General features: G+C 45.0%; 1 protein-coding gene across 3 annotated transcripts in view; it reads right to left on the bottom strand.

Moving 5' to 3' along the window:
- Positions 1-18,415, bottom strand: part of BACE2 (beta-secretase 2) — an 80,474-nt gene that overhangs the window by 36,401 nt on the left and 25,658 nt on the right. For all 3 annotated transcript variants that reach the window (XM_063096730.1, XM_063096745.1, XM_063096736.1), the window contains exons 2-3: positions 9,390-9,478; positions 917-1,133 (exon numbers count right to left, since the gene is read on the bottom strand). In XM_063096730.1, coding sequence (XP_062952800.1) covers positions 917-1,133; positions 9,390-9,478 — 306 coding nt within the window. The remainder of the gene's footprint in view (positions 1-916; positions 1,134-9,389; positions 9,479-18,415) is intronic.

Here is an 18,415-nt window from a genome sequence, read left to right as displayed (position 1 = left end):
GTCACAGGCCGGTGGGGGCCCGTTGCTCCTGCAATCAGCTTCCTTTGTCTCCCACACTTAGCTCTGGCCCCAAGCCTAACACTGAACTAGGACAGGCTGGGGTGTGGTGCCCAGTCACAGAACCAGGAGAGCTGACCTCCTGCTGCGTTTCTCAGGTGCACACAAACCTGCCATGTCCCCAGGAGCCCAGGGCACACCCCTGGTGTCCAATCCTATCTGCCTCTGGCCACTCTCTGGGTGGAAAATCCCCTGCCTGCCTGCCTCCTCCTGCATACCAACACGATCCTTCAGGTCGGCCCCAAGTACAATACTTAAGGAACGTCCAATTCTGTCTTTGCCTCTTTAGTGATGGGCTCCACGATGTCCCCTTGGCTGATCGCCACTGGAAGCGGCCGGCAATCCCCAGGGCAGCTTTCAAGTTGACGTGTTCCAGTTCCAGGTGTCTCCTCAAGGTGTCTCCAGGGTGACGGGATAGCAGCAGGGTGCACTGCCAGCTCGCTGGAGGATGCCACCCCATGCCCACACTCCATCATACGTACAAATATATGAATTTATTATGTTTGCTTTTTTTTAATCCCACCCTAGTAAAAACTCCTAAACAAACACCATAATTGATGTGATTCAGATTCTGCTAACACTTTTTCAGCTATAGAAGTAAATAAACGAAAACCAAAACCAAAAATTAATGCTGTTAGTATATCTTATAGGAAGGTTCAAAGAATTGTGCTGCTGACCTTAAGTTTTAAAAATGCTTAGAAACATAATTAATTGCATGAGCACTGGTCTGTTTCAATCATGTGATTCTCACTGACAGTCTCCAGGGACAGCCTGGACCCATGTGTCAGCCCTATTAGTGACTGGTTTTCAGAGTCTCATGCCATTATTTGATTTACTTAAATCCACGGATCTGCCTTACCTTGGCCAGGATGGCATAAGCAAGCCCAAGTATTCCATTCCATTTAATCCCAGGCAAAAAGAAATTCTCTGACTCAAAAATAGTGGCGACATTGACAAGAAAAGAACTGTTGAAGCCTTTGGGGATGGTGACGACGTCCTCCCCAACGACGCCTGTCCAGCTCCCTTGCGTGTACTTGACGGTGACATCAAATCCCTTGGGCCGGTATGTGCTGGACCTGGAGAGAGAAAAGGAAAGTCCGTCGTGTCCTGTCCATGTGTCTACATTCTCCAAACCATGAGACAAGGTGGCTGGTCGTCATGGCAGGGAGCTGTCCTGAACATAGAAAGTCTACTGTCAGCAACTTTTAACAATCAGTGGTGTCTATGTTGACAAAGTGACAGTTCCCCCGAAACATAATCACTAATGTTTTAGTAACAGTGTTTTCCATTGGCACTGAAAGGAGGTCCTGGTGTTAACACTATGCCCCTGACTTTACTTCTTCCTTGTGCCCAACTCAAACCCCATAAGTATGTGCTTTATCTGATGCTTTAGCCTCTAAATGATACAACCACACCTTGGCACCCACCTGGCCCTCTGGCTTTGCAGGGACTCTGGCCTGCTGCTCTGTGACATAGGGAAGTCCTGGCACCCAGAAGGAGGCTGCACCAGCAGGAGCTGGGGTTCAGAGTCATACGTACAACCCACGTGGCAGGTAATGACCAAGCCGCACCCATTGAGGCCTAGGTCCTTTTTCCTCAGGGCTCTCATTGCCCCTGATGTCACAGGTCCTTCCCGAGGCTCTCCTCCAATGCCCCCAAACTGACTGTAGTCATAGGGGTAAGGAAGCTCATGACTCACCATGACATAAATCACTGTGGAGTGACCTAGAACATGCATATAACCCTGAGGGTCAGAGTTACAGATGCAGAATAACACTAACAAGATCAGACAATGGACAGGACAGATAGAAATCCTGCCCTCTTTGGGTTCACACTCCAGCGAGGAGAGACAACGAAACCGTGAGCAGGGATAAAAGTGAGCAGGAGCTACCCAGGCAGGAACGCAGGGGAAGGGGAGAGCGAGCAGTGTGGCAGTCGAGAGGCCTCTCTGCTGTCATGACATCTGTATACAATGGGAATGAAGACAACGAGCCATGTGGCTTTCTAGGAGTGGACATCCTGGAGAGAGGACAGCAGGTGTCAAGGCCCTGGGGTGTCCAATACTACGAGGCCATATTTTTACACCTACCTGGGTTTGAAAACTCTGCTGCACTATAGGAAAAAACCCAGGAACATCTGTAGGCAAATATCTGGGTATTCAAACCATGCTCTCCCTAAGAATCAAATTCTTAAGATAAGTATCAGATCACCAAATAGACAATCCTAAAGTGTTCCTGTTCACCTGCAGGATTCATTTTACTCTGTTTTAATATTAAGTGTATGTAACATTAACACATGTTAATAAGCCTTTGTTGTAGGAGTACATGAACTCCTGTAGTCCTGTTTGGAGCCAGAGAGGAAGTTAAGACAGAGTTATTTATATATTTATTTTTGATACATCTCATAAGCTTCAAAAATGTTATCTGTCTTTAATTCAGTAATTGCACTTCTGAGAAACTGATCCTAAGGAGACATCCAGGAAACCGAGATTCATGTACAAACACAGTCATTATGTTTTATTTATAATAGCAAATGGTTGAAAATAACCCAAGTGCCTGGTAAAAAGGAAACAGTCCAGTAAATTATGATACAGTCATATGATGGACTATTATGTATCGACAAAAAATGTTTTTTTCTGATAAATTTTAAGTGACAGAAAAAAATTAAGTTAAAAGAAGAATTTGCATATGTGGCAGAATCTTCTCCAAAACTATTTATTATACTCAAATATTAGCATTGGCTACCTCTGGGTGGTAGAGTTTGGTGGGGGGACACCCATTCTTGTGGTTAGGTCCTCCCACATTTTCTGTGTTTCTAACTTTTATAATCAGGAAAAAAAAGTTATTTTAGAAACGTCTGGCAAACAAATTTTGGAGAATTTTAACTTATTCTAATTCTATAATGGGATGTAGAATATGAAGAGTGTTGAATTTTAATATTTGCGTACTATTTTAGTTCACTCCACAATGATCTTAAAGTAAGAGATGCATTAAGTGAACATTTTGTGTGCACAAATCTCCTGACAACAGCAGGCACAGAGACAGAGGAGTGAGAACAGAAGGACCCTGGACGCACTGAGTACCAAGGGACTCACTGGGAGTTACCCATGTACAGCACACAGTTGGGTGTTTCAGACATAGATATCTGAGGATTGGTGGAATGCTAAGTTTTAGTGCCAGGGTAAATTTAGATGTGCCTGGTGCACAGGAGGGGATGAACATGTTTATGTTAAATAGCAATAAAAATACTGAATTATTCAGTCCCTTCTGTCAATTTGGGGTCATTCCTCAAGTTCAGAAATGCACTACTATTAATTATCTTGAATGCTTGAAGAATATGATCTAGTACGGGGGTCAGCAAACTTTTTCTGTAAAGGTACAGAAAATAAATGTTTTAGGCTTTATGGGCCATATGATCTTTTTTTACAAAAATTCAGCTCTGCAAATATAATGCAGAAGCAGCCATAGACAATATGTAAATAAATATATGTGCCTCTGTTCCAATAAAACTCTATTTACAAAAACAGGCAGCAGGTCAAATTTGGCCCATGGGCTACAGTTTGCTAACCCCTGGTCTAGATTAGTTATCTTTTCCAAGTAGTCTAAAGTGCTATGACTTCTTTTTGAAAAGTTGCTTTATTTTTCCTCTATCCAGGCTACAGAAAACTCCTTAGAATCTGTAATGTTAATAAGAACCTGAACCAGACCGAACATTTATTTAGCACATCTATAGTTTACTGACCAGGTTGCTCTTCCCCTTACAGGTGGACCATTCTGGATATTTCGGTGCCATCTACAGAGGGACAAGAGGCAGCTGTAGTAACACATCTGGATTCAAATACTAGTTCAACCACTGATTAGCTGAGTGACCCAGGCCAAGTTATTTAACATCTCTGTGCCTCAGTTTCTTCAACTAAAAAATCAGGATAATATAGTACCATACCTGATGGGGTTACTTATGAGGATTGAGTTAGCACCGTAAAACATTTAGACTCAAGCCCTGGAACATAGCAGGTATGCAACTAAAATAGCTGCTACTATTATAAGTATCTAATCACTTGCTACCTTTATTCAATCATTGAGCTACCATTAGAAAATTCAATGGTTTTTTTTTTGAAAATGCTCTTAACAGAGCTATTCTTACTGAATACCTAAAACTCTCATTCTAAAGTCCAACCACCCCCATAAAAAGGAATGAGTCTGTGGTGGATGACTTGGCTAAGGAGGTCAGAGGGAGGTGTTGGAGCTTTCGAGCTCTCATGCGACAGGTTTCTAAAAGGTAGAGCTCCTCTGTGTTCTGGACCAGCACTGTCCAATAGAACTTGCTGTGATGACAGAAATATTCCAGATCTACACTGTCCAATACGGTTGCCACCTGTGGCTACTGCACACTTGAAATGTGACTGTATTGCAACAGAAGGGCTCAACTCTTACTTTATTTAACATTAATTAACTTAAATAGCTACATGTGGCTACTGGCTACCCTCCGAGAAAGCACAATCCTAGATAATGTGAGAAAAAAGTAATTCTAAGCACATATTCCCTGGGCTCCTTGAACTAAACCTCAAAGAGTAAAACTCCAAAGAGGAATTGTGAGCAACTCTGAGTTATTAGCATATAGTTCGCAGCACTTTAAATTAAAAAAAAAAAAATTCCTCCATCTGCATTTTCTAACGTCCTACCTCTTGGAACTAAAATGCTTTGGCCCTCAGTGGCTCTGCACATTAATTAAATATACCAAGAGAGAACCCCATATGGCTTCTCATTTGCAACGTTCACTCTGAGTGCTCAGAAACAGCAATCAATCAGGGATGTGGGGAGCCAGGAAAAAGTCCGCTCGCAGCAATAAAAATACTTTGAACCAAATTCAGGAGACATTCTGCCTCTGATAACAGTGCTCAGGGAATGCAGGATTAAAAAGTGAAATCAATCGAACTGAGAAGAAAAGAGCTGCAGAACATTTTTATTATTTTAAAAGAAGCCCACTATTGTTTTCAGAGAATATAAAAAGAGAAGATGTATCAACAGAGTTGAATTCCTGGGTCAGCGCTGGTACTCCGAAGCCACCCCACTCACGGGATGCCAAGTCTCCTAAACCACTCTGCCCAAGACTTCCCTGGGATGCTTCTGCACATTTCAGAGTTTAGAATCTACCCGCGGACTAGTCGGCCTGGCCCAGGTGACCAGATACGCCTCTTCCTCTTCTACAGTTCTGAAAGTCTGCAGACCTGGATGGATGGGGCCACTGAGGCCCAGGGTCTGCTCAGTCAGCCTGCCCAACCTGGTTCAGCAACAGCCTCGGCAATCGCAAATGGGCTCCAACATGGCCCATCCCCTCCTGGACAGGCAAACAACAGGTAGGCTTGAGAAATTATCTAAACAATCTGGCAAAATATGTCATCACTGTGTGGAAAGCCATCTAGTCTGTATCTAGTTTAGCTTCCTTAAAGAAGTCACCAGGGAATTCTTTAATTCCTGAATTCCACTTATACAAGCATTAGTCAAGGAAAGTAAATTTGTCCCTTGATCTGTGGACTTCACCCCAGATAGAGTACAGGAGCAAGGAGACATTTTAAAGCAAATATACTTAATTTCTTGAATCGATTAGTAGAGGATCAAGGGACGAGCATGACGGATCTCTCATCAAGCCAACTGGCTGGAGGCTATTTTATTGGCTAAAAAAGAAGTGCATTAAAAAAAAGTGACTTTTTCCCCGCTATATAGTAATTCCTTAGAACATTCACCACCATGGGAAGATGAACTTCTGATGGAGACAAGCCATACAAATGAGTCATGGTTGCCTGATGTCTCAGTCCACAAATCAAAGGGATCCTGTCAAAGAACCCCAAGCCAAATCTCCAATTACTGTAAAATGTTTCAGGAAGCATTCAACCTGAATATCCAAAGACTAGGGACCTAAGCAGAGGCTGACAAACCCAACCAGAAACCTTATTCTGACTAAAGAGATCTGAGGCACAAGCAGACACAAAAACATCACAGGGCAGGGAGCTACGTCTCTTTCTGAGAAAACTTTGTCAAAAATTGAGAAGGAAAGAGAACATTCTCTTGGTTTCCATCAACTACAATGGTTGAAAGTATACCTTAGCCCAACTCTGATGTCAGCTGAAAGCATAAGGCAAATTAATAACACTTTACATCAAAAGAAAATACTCATATCTTTACTATTTATTATCTACATTGACTGTAAGCCTATGAGAAGCATGGAAAAAGCAGAGAACAGAAGCGAAAACAAGGTTAATATAAACCTAAGAAAGCATTTAACCTGTGAGTTTTACCTGTCATAAACATGTTTCTGCAGTACTGTACTTTCAAATGGGGAAGGTATGCTGAATTTGAATGGTAGAGGCGGCAATGGGCTGAAAGTTACCACTGACGGCAAGTCTGGGGCTTTCTCTAGACATTGCTGTGCTCTGTTGTTTCTCTTTTTATCTACCCACCAAATGAGAAACAGACCAGAACCTCAAGTGGGCAGAAAGCTGACAGGAAGTTCTGAGCTGTCTTGTGGAATTAGCAGGAGGGAAGTCAGCCACCAAAGGGACATGGATGGTCCCAGGCGTTTTCACATTAAACCAGATGCATATGAGCCCAGGAAACCCACTCTTTAAATATGGAAAACAGGAACCATCTGCCACATGAATACAAAGCTGGCTATGGGCACAAAATCTACTTGAATAAGCCCAGCAAGTTTAGCAGGTAAGTTAGACGGGTGGGCCCTACAGGAGCTTGACAGAGAACCCAGCTTGACCAGACAATGAACACGGTGAAAGGTAAACGAGAAAGATGCTCAGTTGTCTATGGATTACTAAGTATTGTGCACGTGTTAAATGACACTGTGCGCAGTGCTGAAAATGCTGAATGTTATTTATCCCTGAGTGCTTCAGCAGTGGCCTCTGCCTGGCAGAGGACGCCCGGGTGGAACTCTGCATATCTTCTGACCTTTGTGGAATTCCACTGTGCGCAGATCCCCAAGAACTGCCACTTCCCTGCTGCGAAGGTAGGAACTATCTACAGCGTTACATCTGCACGTTTAAGTCTGAAAAGTAACTACCCACATCCCCCTAATTTGGCTTTACTGTTTCTTTCTATTGTATCTTGTGTCTACAGATGTGTGATGAGAAGCAAAATTGCTCCAGGTGGAAAACTGCTAAACATGGAATGGAGACTCCAGTGTATCCATCCTGCCTCTGTGCCTTGTGCTTGGACAGGCGTGGGGAAGCTGGGTAAATGCACAGTGCAGGTGACCTAGGCTCGGACTACTTTCCCATCAAGATGAGCAGTTCTCAGTGGGAAAGGCACTGTTCCCTAAGGGGAGTTTTAGAGACTTTGGGGATGTTTTCAGTTGCTGGCTACCCTAGAATGTGCAGGGCAGTCATGCAAAAGATTTCTCCCTCATTCCATGCCACTTTCCAAAGTTGCTTTGGGTATCCATGTGGGTGGAGACCAACCGATGATCACCTGAGCACAGAATGGGTCTCCCTTTTACATATGCATAGACATCTTCTACTGAGCTTTAATGTACATTGAACATTAACTACTGTGCAAATTGAGGAAAGGTGACTCTTTCTTTTTTTTTAAACTTTACCAAGATTCTTCACCTTTTTGGAAAATCATGTCAGCAATTCAAGCAGCTTTGGGCATCTGAGTCTAACTCAATCCACCTCCATCAGTCTGCACTGCATGCTGCATGTCCATGGTGATGCTCACAGCCTCCAGCATCCTCCTGCTGCACGGTCTCCCACTGAGGTCGAGACAGAGTGTCACATACTGAGGTACCGATTACCTTCCTTCTGTTTTCCCCTATGTTACATCCAGGCATTTAGAGTTATATATGCAGGTAAGTTATGTTACCTTTGAATTCATTTCAGAGCATTACAAAGCACTGGTTATAAAAAGGGGATGTTGGGCTGCAGGTTTGGGAGCTGCTGGTCTAGAAGCTTGAATTTGGGCAAGTCTTCCTTTCCCTGACCTGCCATGCTGCATGAATAAAAATAAGAGGTTTGGACCCCTTGAAATCCTGTTGCATGATGAGGGAGTCCAGAGTGAGCAACTGGAGGTAGGGGGCTGTTTGGGGGCAGTGGGTTTGGATGAATCACCAACTGAATGGGAAAGGGCAGCATAAACCATCATAACCCGGCCCTCTCTTGCAGAGAAATGGAGAAACACCACCTGCACTTCTACGCAGATGTTGTGGTTACAGCAGCAGCTTCTGGACACATATTGATCTGCTCGGTCACAAAGCAATCACTGGCCAGGTGTTGCATTCTGGAATATCAACAACGAAAGCTTATCAATGCATGGAATCATAAACTAAGCTATGGATTCCTTTAGGAGGGGCCAACCATATATTTTTGTAGCACCATGAGGCCCCATATAGCACTGGCCACCAGTCCCCTCCTCAGCAAGTGGCTGCAGATGTACATCGAGGAGACCACGTCACTCATGCCACCAAATTTGAGCCCAAGTTGCAGTGCAGGTAGGAGACACCTGGGTGGGATTCCTTTATGATTTATGTCACTCATGGCATGCCATCTTGCTTTATTGATTGCTCAGCATTTTCAGAAGCCTGCCAGCTATTATTTCCCCCACCTCTTTCTCCTCAGCTAAAGCCCTCCTTTATTCCCTGGAACAAAAGACTGTGGATCAGGAAAAAGAGCGAGGGGTGACATAAAAAGGGTTTACAGTAGGGAAATCTCATGAGGCCAATCTGAGTTTGTAGATGGATCAAGACACTGAAAAGCAAACCACGACATAGCAGCTTACCTGTTTTGTCTATTGAGTTGAAGTTTTAGGGTCACAAAGATAGATTTGAAATCAAAATGTGCACAGCATTAGAACAGCTTCAGGTTACCAGGAGGTTATGACTCCACACCCCACCAGTTCCCTGAGAGCTGAATGCTGACGCAAGGCCACTGGGGACCTTACCTGCAGCCCCATTAAGGGCTCCTCGGGGGCCACACTGGGCAGAGCCTGCTCTATTCCAGAGACCCATGTGTGCCTGCAACTCAGGCATAACAGCAAAAGTTGTGTCCTAGATGAATTCCTATAAAGCCAACCCCAGGTGAATGCACCAAGGCAATTAGGAAGATCCTGCTATGGATTCCCTGGGAATGAAATATACATATGCACATGCATTTTCATGCATATACACACCTGCATGCACACGTACGCATACATACACATGCAAATAAGTACATACACACGTCCCCCTTATAAGGAATGGCCTTCTGTCTGCTTTGTTCTAGTGTATTTTGAAGTATGCCCACACGTGATGCCCCCAAACCCAGCCATGCCAGTTGCGGATCCACCACTTACCGCTCCGCGTCAAAGTATGAATCTATGTAGGAATGCGGGGCTCCTGCCACGGCGAAGTTACTGCTTCCAGTGTCAACGAGAATCTGTAGCTTTTATTTTTTTTTAAGGAGAAAAAATAGAAAGCATCAGGTCATTTGACTAAGGCAATACTCTTGAGTAATTTTTTGAAGAAACTAAGTACCAGAACAATTTACCAGTTGGAAAAACAGTTATACTGATTAGGGGACAAAAAAGCTGTTATAAAATTGAAATCTGAACACAGCCCACAAAGAAGCTTGCAGCCAGGAAGGTGAAACAGTTTTGCCTAAGATACAGCTGCACCTTAAAAGAAAATAAATTCTGTTCAGTAACTGGGCTTTCCCCTTGAAGCCATGGGTCCTGGATAACACAGCCAAGCCCCATCTCACCTCTGGGCTTCCGGCTGGGTTTATCCCCTGGCTGGGAACGCCCTTCTTCTTGCCTTTCCAAACCTCGCTTGGAAAACCAGCTCCAATGTGGCATCCCCGCCCCAGGGTGCCTCCCAGCCTCCTCCAGGCAGGTAACATCCCCTCACCTCTCTGCACAGCACCTGGGAACTCCTGCCGCAGGTGTCTCTCAGAGTCCTTGCAATGTCTACCAAGTCGGTTGCCTGTTTCCCTAACCTTGCTCCTCCCATCACCCTTTGGCCTACTCTGTCCAAGCCATGCTGATTGCCAGTGAACACTACAGATGTGCCCTTGATGCCACCTTTGCTGGTAAGGACCACTCTTCCCCAGGATACCGTGTCACCACGGGGCACATCCATCACTTCCAGGCTTTGTTCTACTCTACCTTCGCAGTGAGGCTGACCCTGACCACCCCTTTTGAACTGCCATTCCCAGTTCCCTGCTGGCACCACCTCTTTCCTTGTTCCCAGAACACTCAACACCTCTAGCATGATACCAGCAACAGCAGGCATTGAACGGCACCTACTACGTGCCAGGTGCTCTTGTATGTGCTTCATATATATACTAGTGTGTTTAAACATCACAATTGCTCTCTGCAGGTGGCATTATCATCAACCCCACTTCACAGATGGGGAAACTAAGTTGCAGAGGCTGGCCTGCCTGGTTATTAGAGGGTAAGTGGCAGAGCTGAGGCTCGAATCCAGAGAGTCTGACTCCAAATGTATTCTCTTCACCAACCCAGCCACGTCCTAGGCTACGTGAGCCATGCGTAAGTTCTTGTTGGCCTTTCACCCAAGACTGTGAAAGCTTACTATGGCTGGAATTGTTGCTAATTTGTTCACGGCTCTGTCTCTTTGCCTAGAACAGGGCCAGGCACACCGTAGGCACTTAAAGATTTGTTGAATGAACAACTAAATTATTCTCAAAGGTAAATCAAAGATGCTAACTTTGCCCTTGGTGCAAAGATAATAGATATTCAGGAGAGAATACAAAAGTAAGAGAAACATAGTCTGTGAATAACTCTGAGGTGTGCAGGTTCTGCTGAGACACAGCTTCTGGGCTATTGACAAAAACCATGTCAGGTTCCTGCTTCCCCAGTCTACTAAGTGTGATGGTTTTTCCCCGACAAGAGGCTGCAGAAATACTGAAGGGTAATGAATAAATTGTCGTGGGAGCATCTGCTGGTGGCTGTGGGTCTGACAAATGGTGACACCCCTGTTTTCTTAAGCCAAAATCTACTATGTGACTTTAGAGAATTCCCTCCCCACCACTGAAGGTTGTGTTCATGAAAACTCTGTAGGAATGGCAGAGAAATGGATTTGGGGACTGGGACTTGAAGTGAATCCAAAACAGTGGCAGGAACATATTAAACAAAGAGACTCTAAATGTCACTGTATACACCTCCGTTTAGGAAATGAATTCCCTGCCCTTAATTTCCATTCACTAACATGTGGTTCCTAGATAATGTGCAAGACCGTGCTCCCCAACAGAGATATTTGGACTGATTTCAGATAGAATGTAAGTGTGTACATATACATGTGTGTGTGCATACACACACGCATATACAAGTGTGTGCGTGTGTTATGTATGTACACACACATGTATATAAGTGTGTGTTATGTATATACACACACCTATGTATTCTGGTTCTCCATCCAAATGTTGGATGCTCAACAGCCCCAGGTCCTCAAACCACAACTTGGATTGGATTAGATTAGACTGGATCTGAATTTCTCAAAACTGTGTTAAGTGGCACCAAATAAATCTGCATTTACTTGCATTTTACTGGAGAGGAATTGGTGGATGCTGAAAAATCCTCATATGTATTGAACAGTCAATAACAGTTCAAAATAGGGGGAGATCTGTCTGTAGGTCTGGCTGTGCCAGATACTTCTGCAGGGCAGGGTTCTCTCTTTTTCTACTCTTAAATACTAAATACTAAATTATCAGGGGCTCACCACATAATTCTCAATGGGGGTCGGCATATCAGAATCTCTGGGATGTTGTTTATAAATTTCCCAACTTAAATTCTTTTAAGAGACGAGTTTATCCCATTTACAGCAGCCATATACGTTTTTCCTAATCCTATCAGTTCCTATGTTACATTTTCCATTTTAATGTTTTCTTACTTCATTTTATAAATCTTTACTATATAGACTTTGTTACTGTAAGAATTCTTCTGGTGCTTTGCAAGCTTTATAACTATTTTTAAATGACTTTATTCATTTTCTTTATATCTTTAGACATTACCCTTTGACCTTGTCCCTTAAATTAGCAACTTAGAATGCTATTTGTGGGCTCCCCACTCTGAAATCTGACAGAATTAGCACATTTTTATAAAATCAAGGTGTTGGGAAGGAGAAGAGGGTGCTCTAGCATAGGGAGAGATAGGAAAAAGTGTTAAATTATAATATTATTTTTACTTTAATGATACAGTGTTTTATTATTTTACATAATGCATTTTTTTTTTTTTTTTAGCAGCTTTAAACAATACCCTTTTATTAGGTCACAGTTCTGTAGCTCAGAAGTCTGACACAGCATGACTGGGTTCTCTGCTCAGGCTGAAATCATTGTGCTCTCCTTACACCAGGTAGCACTGACTGCTGAGGTGTCAGCTGTTGTGTTCATTTGCAGCTTCATGTCACCTTGCAAGCTCATTCCTATTATTGATAGAATTAAATTCCTTGTGGTTGTAGGATTGTAGTCTCCATTTCCTTGCTTGTCAGCTGAGCCATTCTCAGCTTCCAGCAGCCTCTTGTATTCCTTGTCCCTTGGTTCCATCCATCTTCAAATCAGCAACAACACAACAAATCCTTTTCATGCTTCAAATCTCTTTGACTTTCCCTTTCTTCTTGGCCTGTTTTAAAGGGCTCATGTGATGAGATTAGGCTCATCTGAATAATCTCCTTTTTCAGATTTAACCTAGGATGCGGGTGATGCCGAGGGTCAGCTTCTCCAGGTGCGGCTTGTTGCAACCCAGCAGCGAGGGCGACGCCTCCTCCATGGCTCGCGTCCCCGCTCGGCGCCTACATAATGCATTTTAATCCTTCTTTTTCACCCACCTGCCTACAGTTTTTACCCATTGTCTGTTAGTATTGTCCTTCCATTTAGGAAGATGAGGTGGTGAATGTATATAAGTCACCATGAATCTCTGTCCCCACAGCCTCTCAGCGGGTTACGCTGTTGTTTCTGTATTCTCAAGTAACTATTTCCCACAGTAGCCCAGTCACCCTATAAGAGACAGGTTCACCAAGTCCCAGCAGCCTGACCCACTGTTGCTTCTCTAAGCTCTCCGACGGCCAGGCTTCGTCCTGCAAGGTGGTGCCGTGGCCTTGACGCTTGAAGAAGGATGTGCCTGGGTTTACACAGTTGGGTCATATTTTTTCCCCTCAACACGTTATAGATATTTCTCCAGCATCTTTCAACACTGAGTATTTGTGGAGACATCTGAGGTGCATCTTATTTTTCCACATTAAAAGTGACTTTCTTTTCTTCCTTGGACATCTAAAGAATTCTTTCCTTAGCCACCAAGTTCTGTAGCATTATCAACACATCTCAGTATTGGTTGGTCTGATTCAATTTTCCTAGACAATGGGGCTTACTATTTGCATTAGTTTCCTAGGGCTGATATAACAAATAGCCACAAGCTGGATGCCACAAAACATTGCACATTTATTCTCTCATAGTTCTGGAGGCTGGAAGTCCAAACATCAAGTGTCGGCAGGGCTGTGCTCCCTGCAGAGGCTCTAGAGGAGGGACCTTTCTTGCCTCTTCCAGCTTCTGGGAGGGGTTAGTCCTCAGGCTATGTTAAGGAGACATTTCCCCAGACATTTCCCCCAGACATTTCCCCCAGACATTTCCCCCAGACATTTCCCCAGATCTGCTGTTCACTTTCTGCTAACAGGTGCCGTGACTAGCTCTGGACATTGGTGGGTTCATCACATTGTCCATCTTCAAGGTGGCTTGTCTCAGAGTCCCCTCACCATCTGCAGAGCTGGCTTCTTTGCAGACATGTTCGCTGCAGCTGCTTAGCATTAATGCAGGAGCAAAAGCCACATATGTGGTCACTGTGAAAGCAGCAAGATCTGGGACCTTTCCATCATTGTAATGGGGTTTCCAAATCAATGTGGCCAGCACCATGGCCATTGCCTAACCAGCAGATGCCCCGCAATAGTGGACAGAAGCTGGTAAATGGAACTCACATGGCCCTGAATCCTCCCCACTGTCTCTACAGCGTGGACTTAAACATTTCCTAGAGGCAAGATGGGTTCGACGTTGTGTGGGTGAAATGGGTTAAAGAGGTGAACGGGAGAAACAAAAAATACCCACAGCAGAATTTCTTTATGGGAAAATCAGGGAATTTTGAGCCTTTAAAAGAGGAGAGTGTGGCAGTTAGGCAAGAGACATTGATCACCCTAAAAAAAAAAAAAAAAAAAAAAAAACAACTAATTGCACAACAGTGAGAAATACTTTTTCTTGGTCATTAAAAGTGACAAGTAGTAAAAGCTACAGATTCCTGAACAAGAACTGCCATCTCCCCATGCCATTGCGAGCACACAGCCAGTGGCCCATCAGGATGCGGGGACACGTGGGCTGCCCGGGCCAGGCTCGCCCACGCACAGCGTTCCTGCTGAACCAGGAGCGGGCAAAGCATGACTAAGACTATGTCCTGCACACAATAGCCCCAGTGACCAGGGAACTTCCTCGGCAGACGTCTCACCCTCTTCCCGGGGTCTGGAATTCCACCCAGATTCCGCATGCCTCAAGAACAAAGCTCTCTCACACACCCCCATCCTACTGCTGCCATGTGGTGCCCTGTGGCTCCTGGGCACAGGCAGGGAGCCCCATGCAGGGAGAGTCAGAGCCAAGCATGGACAGCGCTGGCTCACACAGACGGCTTCTTCTCACTGCCCAGGCACTCAGGACACCCACAGCTTTCACTGAGAGCTCAGCAGTAGCCAGCTTTCAAGAACAGTCACTTCAGAGTCAGGCCCCTGTAAAGCCAGTCAACAGGTCGGCCGATCCTAGGGTCTACAATTTGAGGAAAGAAATCACCCAAATAAACAGGCAGCCATGAAGTCAAGTGAGGGATAGGCATCGGGGACAGTGAATGCTGAGTTGTGCTTCTAGCAATTGTCTGAGTGGCAAATGGGAGCCAACACTGTCTCTGCACTGTGACGCTGGAGGTGGGCATTCCTTAAGTTTGATTCTCACCAGGACCATTACCCTTCTTCTGGAAGTAGTCTCAACCACACGGGGAAAATGCCATTTGCCCTACACACTTCTCATGGTGCAATTGGAAACAAGTGACATTCTCAAAATTCAGAGTGGGGTTTCTTCCGGACACCTTGCCTCACACCACATACAGGAACAGAATCTGCTGCTTCCTTTATTCCAGGAATTTCCAAAATCATTTCCTGCCTCTCTGGGTTCAAGTCCATGCAATTGGGCACGCATGTGCACACACACACACACAAACAACCATGTACTTGCAGAGACATGAGTGTGTACACACACACTTGCACACGCACACACACAGACACACATGCACGTATACACACAGACCCACATGTGCACAAAGACACATGTGCACATTCAGACACACATATGCACACACACAGACACAGACACACATGCATGTACATGTTATGTTCCTAGCCCTGGACCACGTGGCTCAACTATCTAAAGAGACTTTGAAAATACACACTCAGTATCAAATTCCGGAATGTTTTGCACTTTCAATGCATAACTTAAAATGGCTCAGACGTGCATAAGAAAGACCTTATCCCCATTTACCAGTGAGGAAAACAGACCTGCCCTGGTGAGGTGGGATGGCCCAGCGAGATCCCACAGTCCTACCTACTGCTCCCCGCTTCCTTCCCTAAACTAAGCAGCCTCCTGTAGAACTCCCATTCCATTTCTTCTGGAATACAGTAACAAGTAACAGAAACTCGTTTCCATGAGGAGCCAGCGTCTCTACACCAACATCAGAGGGCACGGAGGTCCTGCCGGCTGTTGCAGAGACTCGTTGTGCCCAGCCTGGGCAGGGAGTAAGATCAGCAGAGGCCTGGTCCCTGCAGAATGGAGAGTCCAAGAGGGAAGATGCACAGGTCCACCAGCACCTGCCCTGAAAAGCTGTCTGTGACCCAAGACGCAAGAGATCTAGGCAGTTGGAACTGCAAGAACAGAGTGGAGTTAATTTTTTTATCAACTTCTTAAAAGCAGCAAAATCCTAAACATGCTCCCTCCAGCTGCTGCCCTTTGCCCCATCTCAGCCAAGCCCCCACTGGTGGGCTCCCTCACCATCTCAGCTCCTCACTTCCCTTTCCCTCCACACCTTCTGCAACGGGGCTTCTGCCTCACCCTCTACTACCCAGCCATGCTCACCAATGACCTCAGTGCTCCAAACCCATGGTCACCTCCCTGCTCTCCCCTTACTCACCTGGCCTGAAGGTAGCACTGGTCACAGCTGACCAGTACCTGCTTGAAGCTTGGGATATATCCCCTTCCTGCTCATCTCTGCCACAGGTGCCTCTTCCTTTAAACTTCCGTGATGTTCCTGAGGATTCTGTACCCAGTCACTGGTGCATCATTATCACACTGGAGTCTGACTGTCCTCTCCAAATAATGTCCCCAGCACAGGGTGCCCTCCATGAGAACAGGCCCATGTATGGTCCATCTCCTTATCCCCAGTACCTTGGACAGTGCCTGGGGGCATAGTAAGGGCTCAACAAATAGTTGTTGAACAAATGAATGGAAGTCAGGGATAGACTTTCACGGAGTGGAGACCAAGTGGAAGGGAGGCATATTGCAGGCACAAAGAAGGTGTTTATTCGCTTATAAAACAAATGTATATTGAGTACCTACCAATTATACACAAAATCTGTGAGGGTAAAAGATTTTAAATGATCTATTCTAGAAGACAAGAAAGAAGACATGGGATAGTTCTGGTGCTCTGGGGTGACAATGCCTAATAAAATTGTATTGTATATTTAAAGATATCAGAAAAGCGGATCTTGAGTGTTATAACCACAAAGAAATGATAAATGTTTAGGTGACAGATACACTAACTATTCTGATTGGATCATTATATAATATATGCATGTACTGAAATAAACTCTACCCCATAAACATGTACAATGCAAAAAATAAATTTAAAAAAAAGAAAGAAGACATGAAAATTCTATTGCACCCACAAAGAAAAACTTTCTTCTTTGACAATACGCTACAGTTCCAGCAGCCCCACCCAAGCCCACATAATGACAGAACAGGGGCGACTGCCATGCACATATTACAGGTGGGTGGAAAGTGGACAATTTTCGAGCATGAGCATTTTTACTTCTATGTCACAAGCCCCTATGAGACAATTCTGCCTTCGTGTCAAACACACACTGCCTCTACTTCCCTGAGTAGAATGACTGATCACATGCAGGGACTGGGGTCAAATCACATGTCGCTATTTACAAGCCTGTGCCTGGAGAGGCTCCTTCTCCTCCCTGGGCCTCTCTGCATGCTCATCTAGGAAAGGTGGTGATCACCTGTTCTCACGGGCCCTAGTGCAGAGTAGACGCAGTATCAGAAGCTCATCACAGTGCAGACTCACACGAGTGAGCAAATACATGCAAGCTTTGGTCAAATGTGCCATGTTAGGCAGCAAGGCTGGAAAGCTGGGTAAACTGAATTCAGTTGCTGGTGACCATCAACACAAACTCCAGGACATCCCCCAAAAACCTAGGGGTAAGGAAAATGTCTGATTCCAGAGCGATCTGAAGCTAAGAGATGCTTCGGGAAGAGTCCTTTAGGAATGTTCTTGGGGACAATTAGGATGTTCTCCCCATGCCTGGCCCTGCGTAGACAAAGCTTACACATGGTTAAAATGGTACCATACGGTTTTGTGGGGTTTTGCTTTCTCCCGGCCGGCTAAGAGTGGACCACACACCACACACAGGAGGTTGTCTGCAAGACCCAGGCTGATCCTGCTCCCCAGAAGGCCTCCCGGTTGCAGCACTCACCGTTCTGCCCTCCCCGACAGCGTGTGCCTTGACTTTTGGCACCCACGGATATCTGACATCTTTTATCATCCTCCACCTTCTCCAAGTTGTCTATCTTTTCTCTCTATCACTTTGTAAATTGCTGAGGGCAAAGCCCTTTTTCTTAGCCCTTTTGGTGCCGACAACTAATAGGAATTCCCTGATCACTTGTTCTCAAGCTGGGAACGTACATGTGAGCTCAGCCCGGGAGCAAAGCAAAAGCCGATCAAGGCAAACTTGCCAAGAAGTTGGAAGTAGCTGGAGAAAGTTCAATGGGACAAACTTTGCATGCATATGTGCAGAGAATTTATTTAGATTTTCTAGAATTGGCTAGGGCAGGCTAAACCCAGTTAACCTCTCAGTTGCTATATAAATAACCATAAACTGATCTCTTAAGCTTGCAAGTATAAATGAAGTTAGAAGCGAGATGACAGAAGAAGCTGTCGGAGCCCAGCCCTACTGCTTGGGCACTCACTTCAGCTTCTGGTGTCTTCTCTAACTCCAGGTGTGAGTCTGTCCAGCATCCAGGGCTGGCCTGAAGTGTACAGAGTGAATGCTCCTGGAAGCACCC

Source organism: Cynocephalus volans, chromosome 1 (assembly GCF_027409185.1).
Source record: "Cynocephalus volans isolate mCynVol1 chromosome 1, mCynVol1.pri, whole genome shotgun sequence".
NCBI classification, from domain to species: domain Eukaryota; kingdom Metazoa; phylum Chordata; class Mammalia; order Dermoptera; family Cynocephalidae; genus Cynocephalus; species Cynocephalus volans.
Note: the sequence above shows the minus strand (reverse complement) of the source record. Positions and strands in the feature narration are given on the sequence as shown.